At 41.0% G+C, this 12,926-nt stretch overlaps 1 protein-coding gene across 3 annotated transcripts in view; it reads right to left on the bottom strand.

The window, feature by feature from the left end:
• The window catches only part of LOC125879015 (metabotropic glutamate receptor 4-like), a 277,294-nt gene that overhangs the window by 214,948 nt on the left and 49,420 nt on the right, over positions 1-12,926 (bottom strand). For 2 of the 3 annotated variants that reach the window (XM_049560999.1, XM_049561738.1), the window contains exon 2: positions 10,451-11,507. In XM_049560999.1, coding sequence (XP_049416956.1) covers positions 10,451-10,993 — 543 coding nt within the window. In that variant the 5' untranslated portion in view covers positions 10,994-11,507. Of the gene's footprint in view, positions 1-10,450; positions 11,508-11,600; positions 11,676-12,926 lie in introns of those variants that run through there. The other variant, XM_049562541.1, reaches the window with a different exon arrangement.

The raw sequence follows: 12,926 nt of genomic DNA, 5'->3' as shown, positions 1-12,926 counted from the left end.
ACATGGACAGAAATAAAACATAATTCTGAGGCAAGATTAATGCCCTAGTCTGCAAGTGGATTTAATTCTTTTACCCCTGATCTAATTCTGTCTGAGTCTAAATTCTAAATTAACATGAAAAGCATGCATTTAAATTAGTAGATTTGATTAAGTTTTCTATAGAAGCTCAGCTCAGGTTATTGCTTCATTCCAAGTGAGTACAAGCCCAGCGGCTAAAAGATAAAATGCTGCTCAAATAAGATGTTTTGAAAAGCTGACAAGGAGATAGTTCTCAAAGAAAACCTGTAATGAACATAATGTTCAAAAAGATATACTTTAAACATTCATAGATAGTTCTTCAGAACAAAAGGTTGGACTTGAATTACATTGTCAAAGACGAACCAAACATTGTTTTTCTTTCTTTTCTAGACCTGAAATGAGCTGTAAGTTCCCTCTCTGCTGCCAAAGAGAATAGCAAGAAAATGTTTGAGGTTTTGCAGTACCTGATCATACTAACTACGGATGCACCAATTTCCCAACCAAACACTGGTATCGGCTGATAATCACCTTGTCGACTGTCATCGACCCATCAGCAAATAAGACGTCATTTACCAATTACAGTGGCCAATGTTTTTCTGTTGTGTCACATCAATTTTCCACAGGCTTAAAAGCAGGGCTCCAGAATATCAGAATTCTGTCGTCCCAAGGACAATAAAAAACGTGTTTAGGAAAAGCAGAAATCCTCCACGGGACGAAAAGACGCAGTAAGCTCACTACCAACACATCAAGGGATGCACCCTCTACGTACCCCTGATAATGCTACATCGTGAACAACAATTCTGTGGTGAAACACCAGGAGGAGAGCTAGTTAACGTATGCCGTTAGCAGCCAGTGGCTGGAACTAATAGCTCATGGAGGTTACACCGAGTTACATTAAGATGCCTTCAACCTCTACTCAGTAAAAATGATTATTAATATTGTTATCATGATGACTATCCATAATTCCACCCATTTTCATCCGCTTATCCGGAGCCGGGTTCTCTCCAGCAACGCTTTCCAGCTCCTCCTGGGGGAACCCAAGGTGTTCCCAAGCCACGAGATATGTAATCCCTCCAGGGTGTTCTGGGTCTGCCCCGGGGCCTCCTACCAGTGGGACATGCCCGAAACACCTCCAGTGGGAGGCACCCAGAAGGCATCCTGATCAGATGCCCGAACCACCTCAACTGACCCTTCTCGACACGAAGGAGCGGCAGCTCTACTACGAGCTCCCTCTGGATGTCCAAGCTCCTCACCCTATCTCTAAGGCTGAGCCCAGCCACCCCACAGAGGAAACTCATTTCAGCCGCTTCTATCTGCGATCTCATTCTTTCGGTCATGACCCAGAGCTCATGACCATAGGTGAGGTTTGGGACGTAGATGGACCAGTAAATCAAAAGCTCTGCCTTCCGGCTCAGCTCCCTCTTCACCACGACGGTCCGGCACAGCGCCCACATCACTGCAGAGGTGAGGGTTATCATGATGTGTTCAAATGTATTCTTGTGAAATAAATACAGCTGATGCTTTCACAGTGATATAAAATAGATATTAGAGAGCGAATTGATATACTATATATTAGCGTCTGTTGGTTGTATCTGTTCAACCAACTGAATTATCTGCATCTGTACTCGGAATGGGTGAAAGTTTATGCCAGTGGTTGGGGTTTAAATCGAAAATGGGTTGGGCCTAATCGCAAGCTGTTATTTTAAGCATAAAACTTATATGGATTAATCAGAAGTTGCCATATTTATTACCTATGGGAAAAGTATTTACAGAACTGCCTCAGAATTGAGCTTCAGATCACATTTTATGGCAAGAGTAGTAGATTAAACACAGAGTACAGATAATGACACATTTTACTTATATGGTACTCATAATAAGTACATTGCTTGTATCAGATACTTGTCTCATCCGAGTATTGGGCTCAACCCTATAATGTATTGTAAAAAAGGTTTTTGAGACAGTTATTTCGTTTTTTAAAGATGTTTTGCATGTCAAAGGTTAAATCGAAGGTTGCTTCATAAAGTTGTATGATGGAATTTGAGCTCATTTAAAGATAAAGGGCTGAATAACTTAAAACCAATTCACTTTTTTGTATAATAAAGACAAAAAGGAGAAATAACAATAAAAACCAAACCAAACCAAAAAAGAAAAGACAGAAAAGAAAAAACATTGTCAAATTTATCATTTTAAACATCGCTATCCGTATCGTCCCAGAATTCCACAATTTCACTCCTAATAGTTACCTAATATTTACTGATTTTACCAACCAGGTCTGAAGCTAAACTGTTTACAGGAGCAGAGTATCAACTGGGGGGAAATAACCATTAACTCACTAAAAGAGACTGCAACAAAGCAGATGGTGAGCACCTCTGGGAAAGAGGGATGTGGTGGGGCTTTGACCACAAAACAGCTGCAGAATGAATCCGCACGCTCATTCAAGGAATCATGAAAGAAACTGTCAGGTGCTAATGATATCTGCCATCCTCCTTACAGTATGCTGTGTGGCCATGTTTCCGCTGCACATGTATACTTTGACTGAGATTGACACTGATGGCTTTTAACTTACAAGCTGTCATGTTGGGTTTTTTTAAGGATGCACAAGCTCAGACATGAGTCACGATAGCGTCAAATGCAGCAGTAAAAGCAAACATTGGCAACTTCAGACTGTAATTTTGATTTTACAGGGATGTTTGAACTACAGTTTTTCTTTTTTATACCTAAAATGTGTTTTTCCTCCCTACATTAAGGAAAACAAGTAACGCCTTCACACTTACTCCATGCCACACAAGTTAAATAACATTTCATTTTAACCTCAATGTACACTGTTTTTTGATAGTCTTGCACCTACATGATGTGCATATAATTATTCTCTCTTGTCCTCCCCTACATCCATCAAGATGCTGTATGTTTGCCAAACTTTTTAAAGCAAGAATGCCTACTCAAATCTGAGATATCTTGGTTCATTGTATTAATCCACAGCACTTGGAATAACAGCCAGTATATTCATAATTGCTTAAAAATGTATTATTCAACACTGCGGTTCATTATTTACATGCTTTTACCAGCCATGTTATCATGTTACAAAATCCCCAATGAATTCATGAGAAAATAAAGCTGAGGGATGGCAGCTCAGGGCAATCTCTAATCATCTATTCATAATCTACTTTGTTTATCCAGCACTAAATATTATTTGCTTTGCTTTTTGTTGACAGTTTGAAGCACTTAACCCATGAGAGTTGAGACCAATTTCACTGCATAACATTAGTTACAGAGATGTCACGGGAGAGCAGCGTAGTTACAGTAAACAGCAAGGGTGTGGATCAAATGTGCAAAAAAATCACGTAGGTTTTAAGTTTGTTTCTGAGACCTATATAGGTGGATGGATGATGACACCATTGCAAGACAGTTGAGAAGGTTCCTACACAATGTGAAGGCACATAAATAATAACTCAGGGGGTCAGCTTCTGCATCTACAATGTGAAACTTAAAAACAAGAGTATGAACTAAGGGGTGAGGGAAAATGTCAGAATGAGTGGGATGCTGAGGGCCTGTGCGCTCTTGCATGAAAAATCATTTTCTTCTACTTTCCTTCCTCTAAATGGATCGTTTTTTTTTACTTCTCTGTGGTCCCCTTTACTACTCTAACTAGCCACTTCAGTGAATGTGAGCTGCTTTGTCCAGCCAGCAGTAAACTGTAACGTCAGAACAAGGAGCCACCAAAATGCTTTCCAGTGAGCATTAGAGACTAGAATGCTCTGAGCTTCTTATTCCTGGGTCACTGCCTCTCTATTGTGCTACTCGTGTGCACCACAGAATCAAACAAATGAAATATATAAACAAATTATTTTTCCTCCTCACTGAACAAGAGCCAAACTTTTGTTACAGCTGCAAAGGAAATCCCTGTCAGGATCTCCTGCTGATGTACTAGTCAAGAGGGACAGACCTAGTAGTACAATCTGTGTAGTAGGTGATGCGTGTCAAGTTTATGAACGCATCTGCTACGCAAATGAATAATGTAGTCATCTGACATATCTTGTCTGTGATCATGAATTATCTTTTCCCCAACAGCTTGTCACAGCGGCTCCCATTTCTTGGCGAACTACACTAAAATGTTCTTGAGCTGCAGCTCCTGGTCCCCGTGTTACCGTTACATAAGGTTGGAGTAAAATATTCATCAAGCTGCTCTGGACCACATCTGTATGCAGCTGAGTGCTGAGGAAACACTTTTGTGTAAACCTGCTAACTACACCAGGGTGGCTGCTGCTGGGTTTAAAGTGGTTTGCGTGCAAATGTGCTTGATTGCTTTTGTGTATGTGTGTGTTTCTGAGAGTGAAGTGTTTATTTTCAGGTGTGTGTGTGTTTGAGTGGTACAGTTTTGCACATGCTAAGTGTGTATGTGCTTGTGAAAGCATACAGTAATGCGCATGTCTACATGTCTATGAGACTTGCCCATCTTCATCAGTATGCTGAGTTTGTACTCGTGTGCATGCATTGCCTTCATTTAAAGCAAACATTTATGTCTAGCCACGGTGCTAGTGGATGTGGATGTGCCCTCTTCTCTCTGCATGCTAGACCATGCAGCAAATGATGTCCTGCTAGCACAGGACGTATTATGAGACGGTCATAAAGTTAAGTTGGTTACCTTCTGGAGTCATCAGCAGGCCCATCAGGACCAGGAGAACCAGCTGGCATCCGGCTGACCAGCAGATCCCCAGGAAGCCATAACTCAAGACCCCACCTAAATGACCACACACCACTCTCCATTAAGGGTTTACTGTTTAATCTATATAACCGACCAGACGACTTTACATCACGTCCGGAGTCTTTTCTCTTTTTTGATTGTTGTAATGACTGTTATTCAATTAGATTGGACATTGATTGATCGGCGACTACCTTGGAAGGGGTTTGATTTTCAATACAGCGGCTCAGAAACCCAGAGTGATAGTAACTGCGGATGAGCTGGTAAAATCCCACCGTGTTGATCTACTCAGCCTGCTGTCTGTCTGAAGCTGCTTTCTTAACCTCCAGCTGTCTGAGAGTAAAAAGGCAGGAAAGGGAAATGCTAATATATATATTGAGGATAAAGAGAGAGGATATCAGAGAAATCTAAATTAAATATGCAAGGACACTGCTTACGTGCATTAATGAAGAGGGAAGGATCACTGTGCTAATGACGAAGGATTTAAGGCTTCCATGTGAGAGAGGGATCAAGAACACGCTGCTGGAGAGGCTCATTACTGTGGCCCACACTGACTCTTACCTGTGTGAGCGTGCACATAAGCATATTTCATGTGTGAGAGACAGAAAGAAATATAGAGTTCATGCACAGGGCTCTGTAGGCTCGACTATGTGTTCATAAACGGGTATATTTAAAGCACACGCATGCACTGAGGCATAAATAAGCCGCAGAAGAGAATAACATACATACATTAGAACATATAAAAGATGCACCACAATGTGTTCTGTCACATAGGGTTCACTCCGGTTAACGCTGGGGGCTACGACAAGCAGAGTACATCCCGTGTGGTTTGTAACACTCTGCAATCGGGGAGCTTATCAAATCATACATATACTGCAGGCTGTTGCTGCAGACTATTAGATTAACTAATGCACAAAAAAGCATTAAAAAAACTGAATGAAAGCCTTGTGTTCACCGCGCCTAAGTCTGGGGCTGTACCCGAGCCTGAATTTTCCAACTGGACTCACCAGTGTGGGCTGATACTGATTTTATTAAGCGAAGTGGTTCCTACATTTTGAGTTCTAAAAATATTCAACATCAATACAGCTTCCCTAGAATTATGACTAATGCTGTAGTGGGGTGGGCGACGTGTCGACAAGAATCTATGTATTGTGGCTTGTTCTAGGAGGGATGTAGTAAATTACTATATTACAAACATCAAGTACAAACTGTTGCATGATTTTTTTAAGCCACCGGCATGAGACTCGCTTTGGCATTTCCCTTCTCCCACTCTTTCCTATGGCTTTCCCCTCTCACAGAGACAAAAAGAAATAAAAATCACATACAAACATCACCCTAAGAGACCCCACATACGCCCCAAGGGCCCCGCCTCTTTCTCACGTCAAAGCTGGTGTTAATGTTGACAACTTGGATTAGAGGATGAAATGGTACTATCCTTCTGGTCGCAAAAATAGAAAAAAAGGTACAACGTGAGAATGAAATGCAGAGACAGCATTCAGGTAAACTGTCCTTTCCTCTCCAGGTTTGATGTCAGCAAATAACAGTAACATTAAATTGATGTGCTAGCTCGGCAGTTCATCTCTTGGTCTGTCTGTCTCTTTCTTGCTTGCCAGCAATTTCCAAGGCTGTGTTCTTTGACTTTTTGCCTGACAAAAATAAAAGTGAAATACAACTTTTTTTAACATTTGATAATGGCCACCAGTGTTTATAAACTGCAGCTTGATACAGATGATTACGTCACACATGAATATGCATCAATATGCGCATACACAAAATGAAACTCCCAACTCTGAAATGACCATTCTAGACAATATATGGAGATAATGGCAAATAATTTAGAACAAGACAACAGTGACAGTCCCTCAGTCAAGGTTTAGTTACAATTCTGTACTAATGCAAGATGGAAAGCAATGGGCTGACACTGACTATTGATTAAACAGTGAATCTAAAATGTTTAAAACCCTTTTAAAAAGGGGGAGGAAAGTAGTGAAAGTACTGGGGTGTCAGGTGTGCCATTTAAAGTGCCATCCACTACAAAACAAAGAATGCCTAAAACTCTGCACATCTACTTCTTGACTCACACAAAACAAAAAGCAGCAAAAGCAACCAGAACCAATATGGCTCCAATGTTCCGACAGAAACCACTAGTAAATATAAACAAGATTGTTTTAATGCAGACATATATGTTCCAGGGACTACTACAACCATCATACTGGTGTGACTGTGACTGTACAGCATTGGGTTAAATTGAGCATTTCTGAAGTGCTTTAGAGGATATTTTTAAGATATTGAGAAAAATATTGTGAATCACGACGTAGCTTAAAAATACTGTGATATTATTTATAGGCCATATTAACCAGCCCTAAGCTGTAGTATTCATTACCTCCACCCAGTTACATGACAAGTGCAGCACACCCACAGACCAGTCACCCCACACTGAGCTCCTACAGTGTAACAGCCTAGACGTGAAGTCTCATGTTTTACCTCAAGACAAAGTGGTTTTCATTAGTGATGTGAAAACACCAGATTCCCGCAGTCAATGAAATCAAAAGTGTGTATCCTAATCATAGCTCAGTAATAACAACCTATCACACTGCTGAGCATCTCTTCAGCACTGTGCTGGCATAGATGGAACAGTGTTGATTGCACTGGAAGGCAGTAGAGGAGGCAGTGCCAGAGTCTGGTCTGGTTCAAGAGTAGTCTAGCGTCAGCTGAGAGCATCACAGGAGAAAGCAGAAATGAGGATGAAAACACAGGGCATGCATCGCACTGTTCCACCTTCCATTTCCATCCCCTTTGAATGCAACTACAGATTTTTTTTTATTACTGACTGGCCAGCCATTTCTTTAATTAATCTATTTAGATTTTGAATACTGAAAGTGGCCATAACAATATCTCAAAGCTCAAGGTAGCATCTTCAGATTGTTTGTTTTGACAGAACCTGCAGATATTGAGCTTATTTATCATATAAGAGGAAAAAGCAGCTATTTTTCACATTTGAGAAGCTGTATTAAGAGAATCAAGAAAATAACAATGACTTTCTCAAACAGTGAAAACTCATTAACCTTCTCTTTTTCCATTACAATCACAGTAGGTTTATGATCAGGTAATTTTGTCACAAGACCAGGTTTGTTAAACTTTGTAACCTGCCATGCTGTTACCCTAGTTTGCTTTGTGAATTGAAGTGTCTGATGCATCAACTAACAATACAAGGGGCAAATCTGCAGATCCCCCTCTGATGATTTTAACAGTCAACTTATAAGGAGCAGCCCTACCAAATCTAAAATTATTTAGGGTGATGTAGTCAGGTAACACCTGGCCTGCTAAGTGACCTTAAAGGTAGAATGAGAAGGAGATTCCTGAAAAATGATATACAGGTTTGTACTAAAACAATCCCTCTCAATCATCACTTCTTAGATATGAGAATTGTGTGGCGAAGTCTGTATCTGCAGAGACCCTGCCATCTGTCTGTATTTTCTTATTTTGCTGCATTTAGGACGTTTCTGGGTGTCAACCTTTTGGCAGTTGTGTGTAGCTTCCCAACTTTAAATGCAGTGTTTACAAACGGCAACCAACAAATTCTACCAATTCTGCCTTTAAAGGTGCAGTGCGTTCAATTTAGGACCCCCTTCTGGAAGAAATGGTATATGATACTTATAAGTATGTTTTCATTAGTGCATAATCACTTGAAAATAACCATCATTTTCTGGGTACCCTAGAATGAGTCAATTCTATCTACATACAGAGCGGGTCGTTTTATACGGAGTCCACCATGTTGTTTCAACAGTAGCTCAGAATGGATAAATCAAACACTGGCTCTATAGGACCATCGATGTTTTCCAAGTTGGCTACCATAGTTCTCTGATACCCTTGGCACATGCGCAAAGTTTCAGTTCAGCTACCTCACTGCTACATGAAACTAAAGCCAACATTAGACTTTTAAAGTAAGGGTCATGCAAAAATTAATGCATGCTCTGAATTTGTCACACAACAGAAAAATGTGTTATCAACTAAGCAGCCAAATTTAAATGATTAAAAAAATTGGTAAGGTCTTACAATTGTGAAAAAAATAGCAAGCTTTCTCTGCTCTGAAAGGCTGAGGGCCTGTATGTTGTAGGCCAGTCTTGCCCCATCCAATATGGCGGCAATGTTGAGGTGTCACCACAACAAGTCAAAGTTGTCAATGCAGCCTTCATGTGTGACAAAGTCACAAAGCAGCATTCTGGGTAAGTCATTATTGACTTACAGAAACGCTGCATGCAATAGTCAACCTTCCACCTTTCTCTCTCAAACAAATAGAGCAGCACTTGGTCCTGGTCTCTGTCCTCAGTCATGACATAGTGTTACTATAATGCATAAAGTTGGCGGTTTGCAAACTGGGTCAGGTGTGGGTGGTCAATTAACATATATTTTCAAGTCAGGTTGGTGCAGGTAGTGAAAAACCCTGACCTGTGCATCACTAATTGCTCGGTTGCAAACTGTATGTTGTGATATGTTTTGTATTTCGTGACTGAGGAATAACCATTGATGTTGTGCGCTCTAGTGTTTATATAGTTCAGAGGAGGGACTATGCCAAGGATGGCTCAAGTGCATCATCGGGCCATGATTTCAGGCCCACCAAAAACATGAGCATAAAGTTTATCAGGCTGATTCAGCATTTTAACATGTATAACATGTTTAGAAACAAATCACCGATCACTGATTTTACTTTACCAGATACTGAAGATACTGAATCAGCTGCAGAGTTAGTTTTTTGACTGAGCCACCAGCAGACCTCTCTGTACTTCTAAGCAAAAACAAGGGGTAATATTGTTTGGATTAGTCATGAATTTTTATTGGAGATCAAGGTGAAAGTAAACTTTGGAGTCGGGATTATAATCAGCTTTTTAGGTGAAAGCAGAATGCAGAGGATCTGAAATACATTTTTTGAAGTTGGTTTTGAAGTCTGAGTGTTATCTGAAGAAGAATCCCTCTTTTTAATTACCACAATATTTAAATAAGCCACTGCCTCGCGGGTCCCAATGAAACTGATTTGAGTTATATCTGTGCTGAAATGTGTAATTACCCATGAAACAATCTCAAACACATGACAGTACTTCTTAAAAAGTAATTCTTTTTTAAGTAAAAAAAATAAATAAATAGGTGCAGCAGTCGAGCAGTAAATAGCTATCACACCTTCAGTAACGTAGAAAGAGCTATTACCCATGCCATGGCTGGCTGGATAGAAAATAAATGTGTGATAAATAATTCATCAAATGTCCAAATGTACATGAACAGAACATATTCCTTCCACACTGTATGCAGATGTACATACTAAACTGATTGGAAGGCAGGCTATCGGGTAAAAAATGAAATCAAGCAGTATCCTATTAATCACTTCTGTGTTGTGACAGGCAATACCTCTCACTGCTTAGCAACCAACTCCTGCAGGGCAACAGCCAGAGAGATGAGATTTACCAATCTTATCTTCTCTCAAAAGTGTCCATTGTGTGGCAGCACATCTCTAACACATATTGTTCTCACACACTGCTCTGCAGCTCCTGTTGTTTTTCAGCCGGTGTTATTAATTATTTAAACAAACATATATGAGGATCAACAGAGCAAAACATCACCCGTCACAGGTGTGACTGTCAGTCAGTATTCACCAGCAGCTCACGTTCTTTGCTCTGTGCATTTCCTACATACTAAGAGTTTGACAGTCACACATACATAAACAAAATAACAACGTTTTACCTTGAACAGGCGCAGTATGTTGGCCACCATGATGGAGACAGAGCTGGAGGAGGCTCCAATGACGCCCACCACCCTCTCAGGTTTAGTGATGATTGGTGCACCCCCGCCGAGACATTTGACATCTGTCCCGTCCTTCTCGATCAGAGCCTGCACGAAGGTGAGCGACTGCTCCAAGGCGTGAGTGTCCCTGGAACAGGTGTCCAGGATGCGCGCCCCCAGAGTGATGTTAGGCAACAAATTATTGTCATTATTGATGCGGTCAAGGGCGAAGAGCATGGCCTCCAGTCTGTGTATACCCTTCTCCTTCTTCAGCTCCCCACATGGCTTGCCATCGTGGCCCCTGGCGTGTACTGGGAAGAGCCCACCTAAGGAGATATCGCCGTCGATGCGGATGGAGTTCAAATGCGTGTGTCCTGGCCCTTTGGGTTTGGCAGCCTGAGCGGCCTTCAGGGAGCTGTAGAGAAGCAGCAGCAGCAGAGGCAGAATCAGGCTGTTTCGTTGACAGCCGGTCCGATCCGGTCTACACGCTGGAGGTTGAAACATGACCGCGGCCTGAGCACACGTCCACGCCGTACAGCCAAACCCGGCAATCAGAAAACAACAGAAGCCAGGTATTATTTTATGATGGCCAGAGGGTTAATTGCAATACCTCTTGAAGCAGTTGGCACAGAAAAGGCTTCCTCTCATGTCTCTGCTCTCTCCCAGGCATTCAATTAATGTAGAATATGAGCTTGGCTATTTCACAGGATGTAATCCTGTTCGCTTCTCCTCTTTCACTCCCTCACTCCAGCATCTGACCACAGTGGTGGGCAGCTGCTCCTGAGTCTGTTGTTATTCACAGACTTGCCTATGGAGATCCTTCACTTGGGGCATTAGGAAGAACAAAGGTGAACGATAAGCTTTTTTTCTCTCCGTCTCTCCCCCCGCTCTCTCTCTGTGTCTCTTTCCTCTCCACCTCAATCAGAAGTTTTTAATCTCCCCTGTTCCCCTGGGCAGGGATTTGGTATATGTCAGAGCCCTCAGGCCTGCTTAGGTCCACAGGCTTCAGAGTGAATTCCTGAAAGATGAAAAAGAGAAGAGTAGTGAGACAGTGCACAGAGAAAACAGAAAAAAGGCAAAGGGATTTGTACTGGTATGAGCTTTTCAATACCTCTTTTTTTTTGCTTAACCTTTTTACTGCAGCATTATGTGGAATGAAGAGACAGTCCTGCTCCCACAAACTCATTTCTTTCTCTTATATAGTCTTCCTACGTCTACCATTTTGAATTCAAAAGGTTTCCATGGACTCTCAAGGTTGACGGTGCTGAGAGTCAGATCCCCACGCTTCATTTTCACCTATCAACCTTAACAGACGTGCTCAGCCTCTATCACAATTGTGTGTCATTTGTCGACAATTATGTTTCCTTTTTCTTTTTCGTCAAAATGATTATACATCAAAATTAAAAAAGTACTGACAGTTATTTGGTTCTACTGACACAAGACCATCCTGTTGGCATTGGCAGTAGTAGTTAAGTTGCTGTTTTGTGTTGGTCCTTAGCTGAGAAATCATTATATTCAAGAAAATCCATCACCAGTGCTGCCACATTACTTCTTCAAAGCATGACAAATCATTAGAAACATTACGGATGTAAAGGGAAGTTCAAAAGGACTGAATAAGCTACTGATAAAGCTGATATCTCTTTGTGCCAAATGGACCTCTCCAGAATTACCTGGCTATTTCTGCTTACTACAGGCAAAATCAATTACATATATTATAATGGAATTCATATGTGGGTCTCAGACTCTCTTAAGCATGTCTAAGTGTGTGCCTTGAAGGGTAGAAAAGTACAACAAACCAACGGGGGTATGGTCTGAGGAATGAGTTTGGAACTGTAATTATGCTATTACAGATGGGGAGCAGCTTTTCTATCCAAAGTTGGCAAAAAGAAAAATATCCACCTTTGAAATCACTGCAATAAGCAAGCTGACTCCTGATTCTGAGCAGCCATTAACACTGCAGACGATACTGTACATTTTCAAAATGACTGAACGATCATCCAGATCACTGGTGCCTGTAATTTTGCCCATGAAGGGATATGAATATTTTACACTCACTGATCACATATAGAAACAGAGCATCAATACGTTGAAAATGTGAAGCCTAAAACTTTATTTTTATCTCAGTGATGGCAGTTATACCTCCCTAGAGCTAATGCCTATTTCCATTCATCAATCTGCAGATTTTTCCTTTTTTTTTTTTTTTACTAATTCATTAGTTGCTTGGTCTTAACATCAATAAGTAGCTGGATTTATCCTGGCTCAAAATGAGGCAGAGGTGGTACCATCCTGATCATGAGCACACACATGCAGATTTACCTCAGCTGGCTTGTGGAAACACCATTTATAGGTTACGTAGTTCTAATAATTATATGATTGAAAACAAAATACAGTCGTTAATAAACTGCTGCTAAATTGCTACATGGACAGTCAGTTGTGT

The sequence above is a fragment of the Epinephelus fuscoguttatus genome, linkage group LG1, assembly GCF_011397635.1.
Source record: "Epinephelus fuscoguttatus linkage group LG1, E.fuscoguttatus.final_Chr_v1".
NCBI classification, from domain to species: domain Eukaryota; kingdom Metazoa; phylum Chordata; class Actinopteri; order Perciformes; family Serranidae; genus Epinephelus; species Epinephelus fuscoguttatus.
This window is presented reverse-complemented; position numbering and strand designations above follow the sequence as displayed.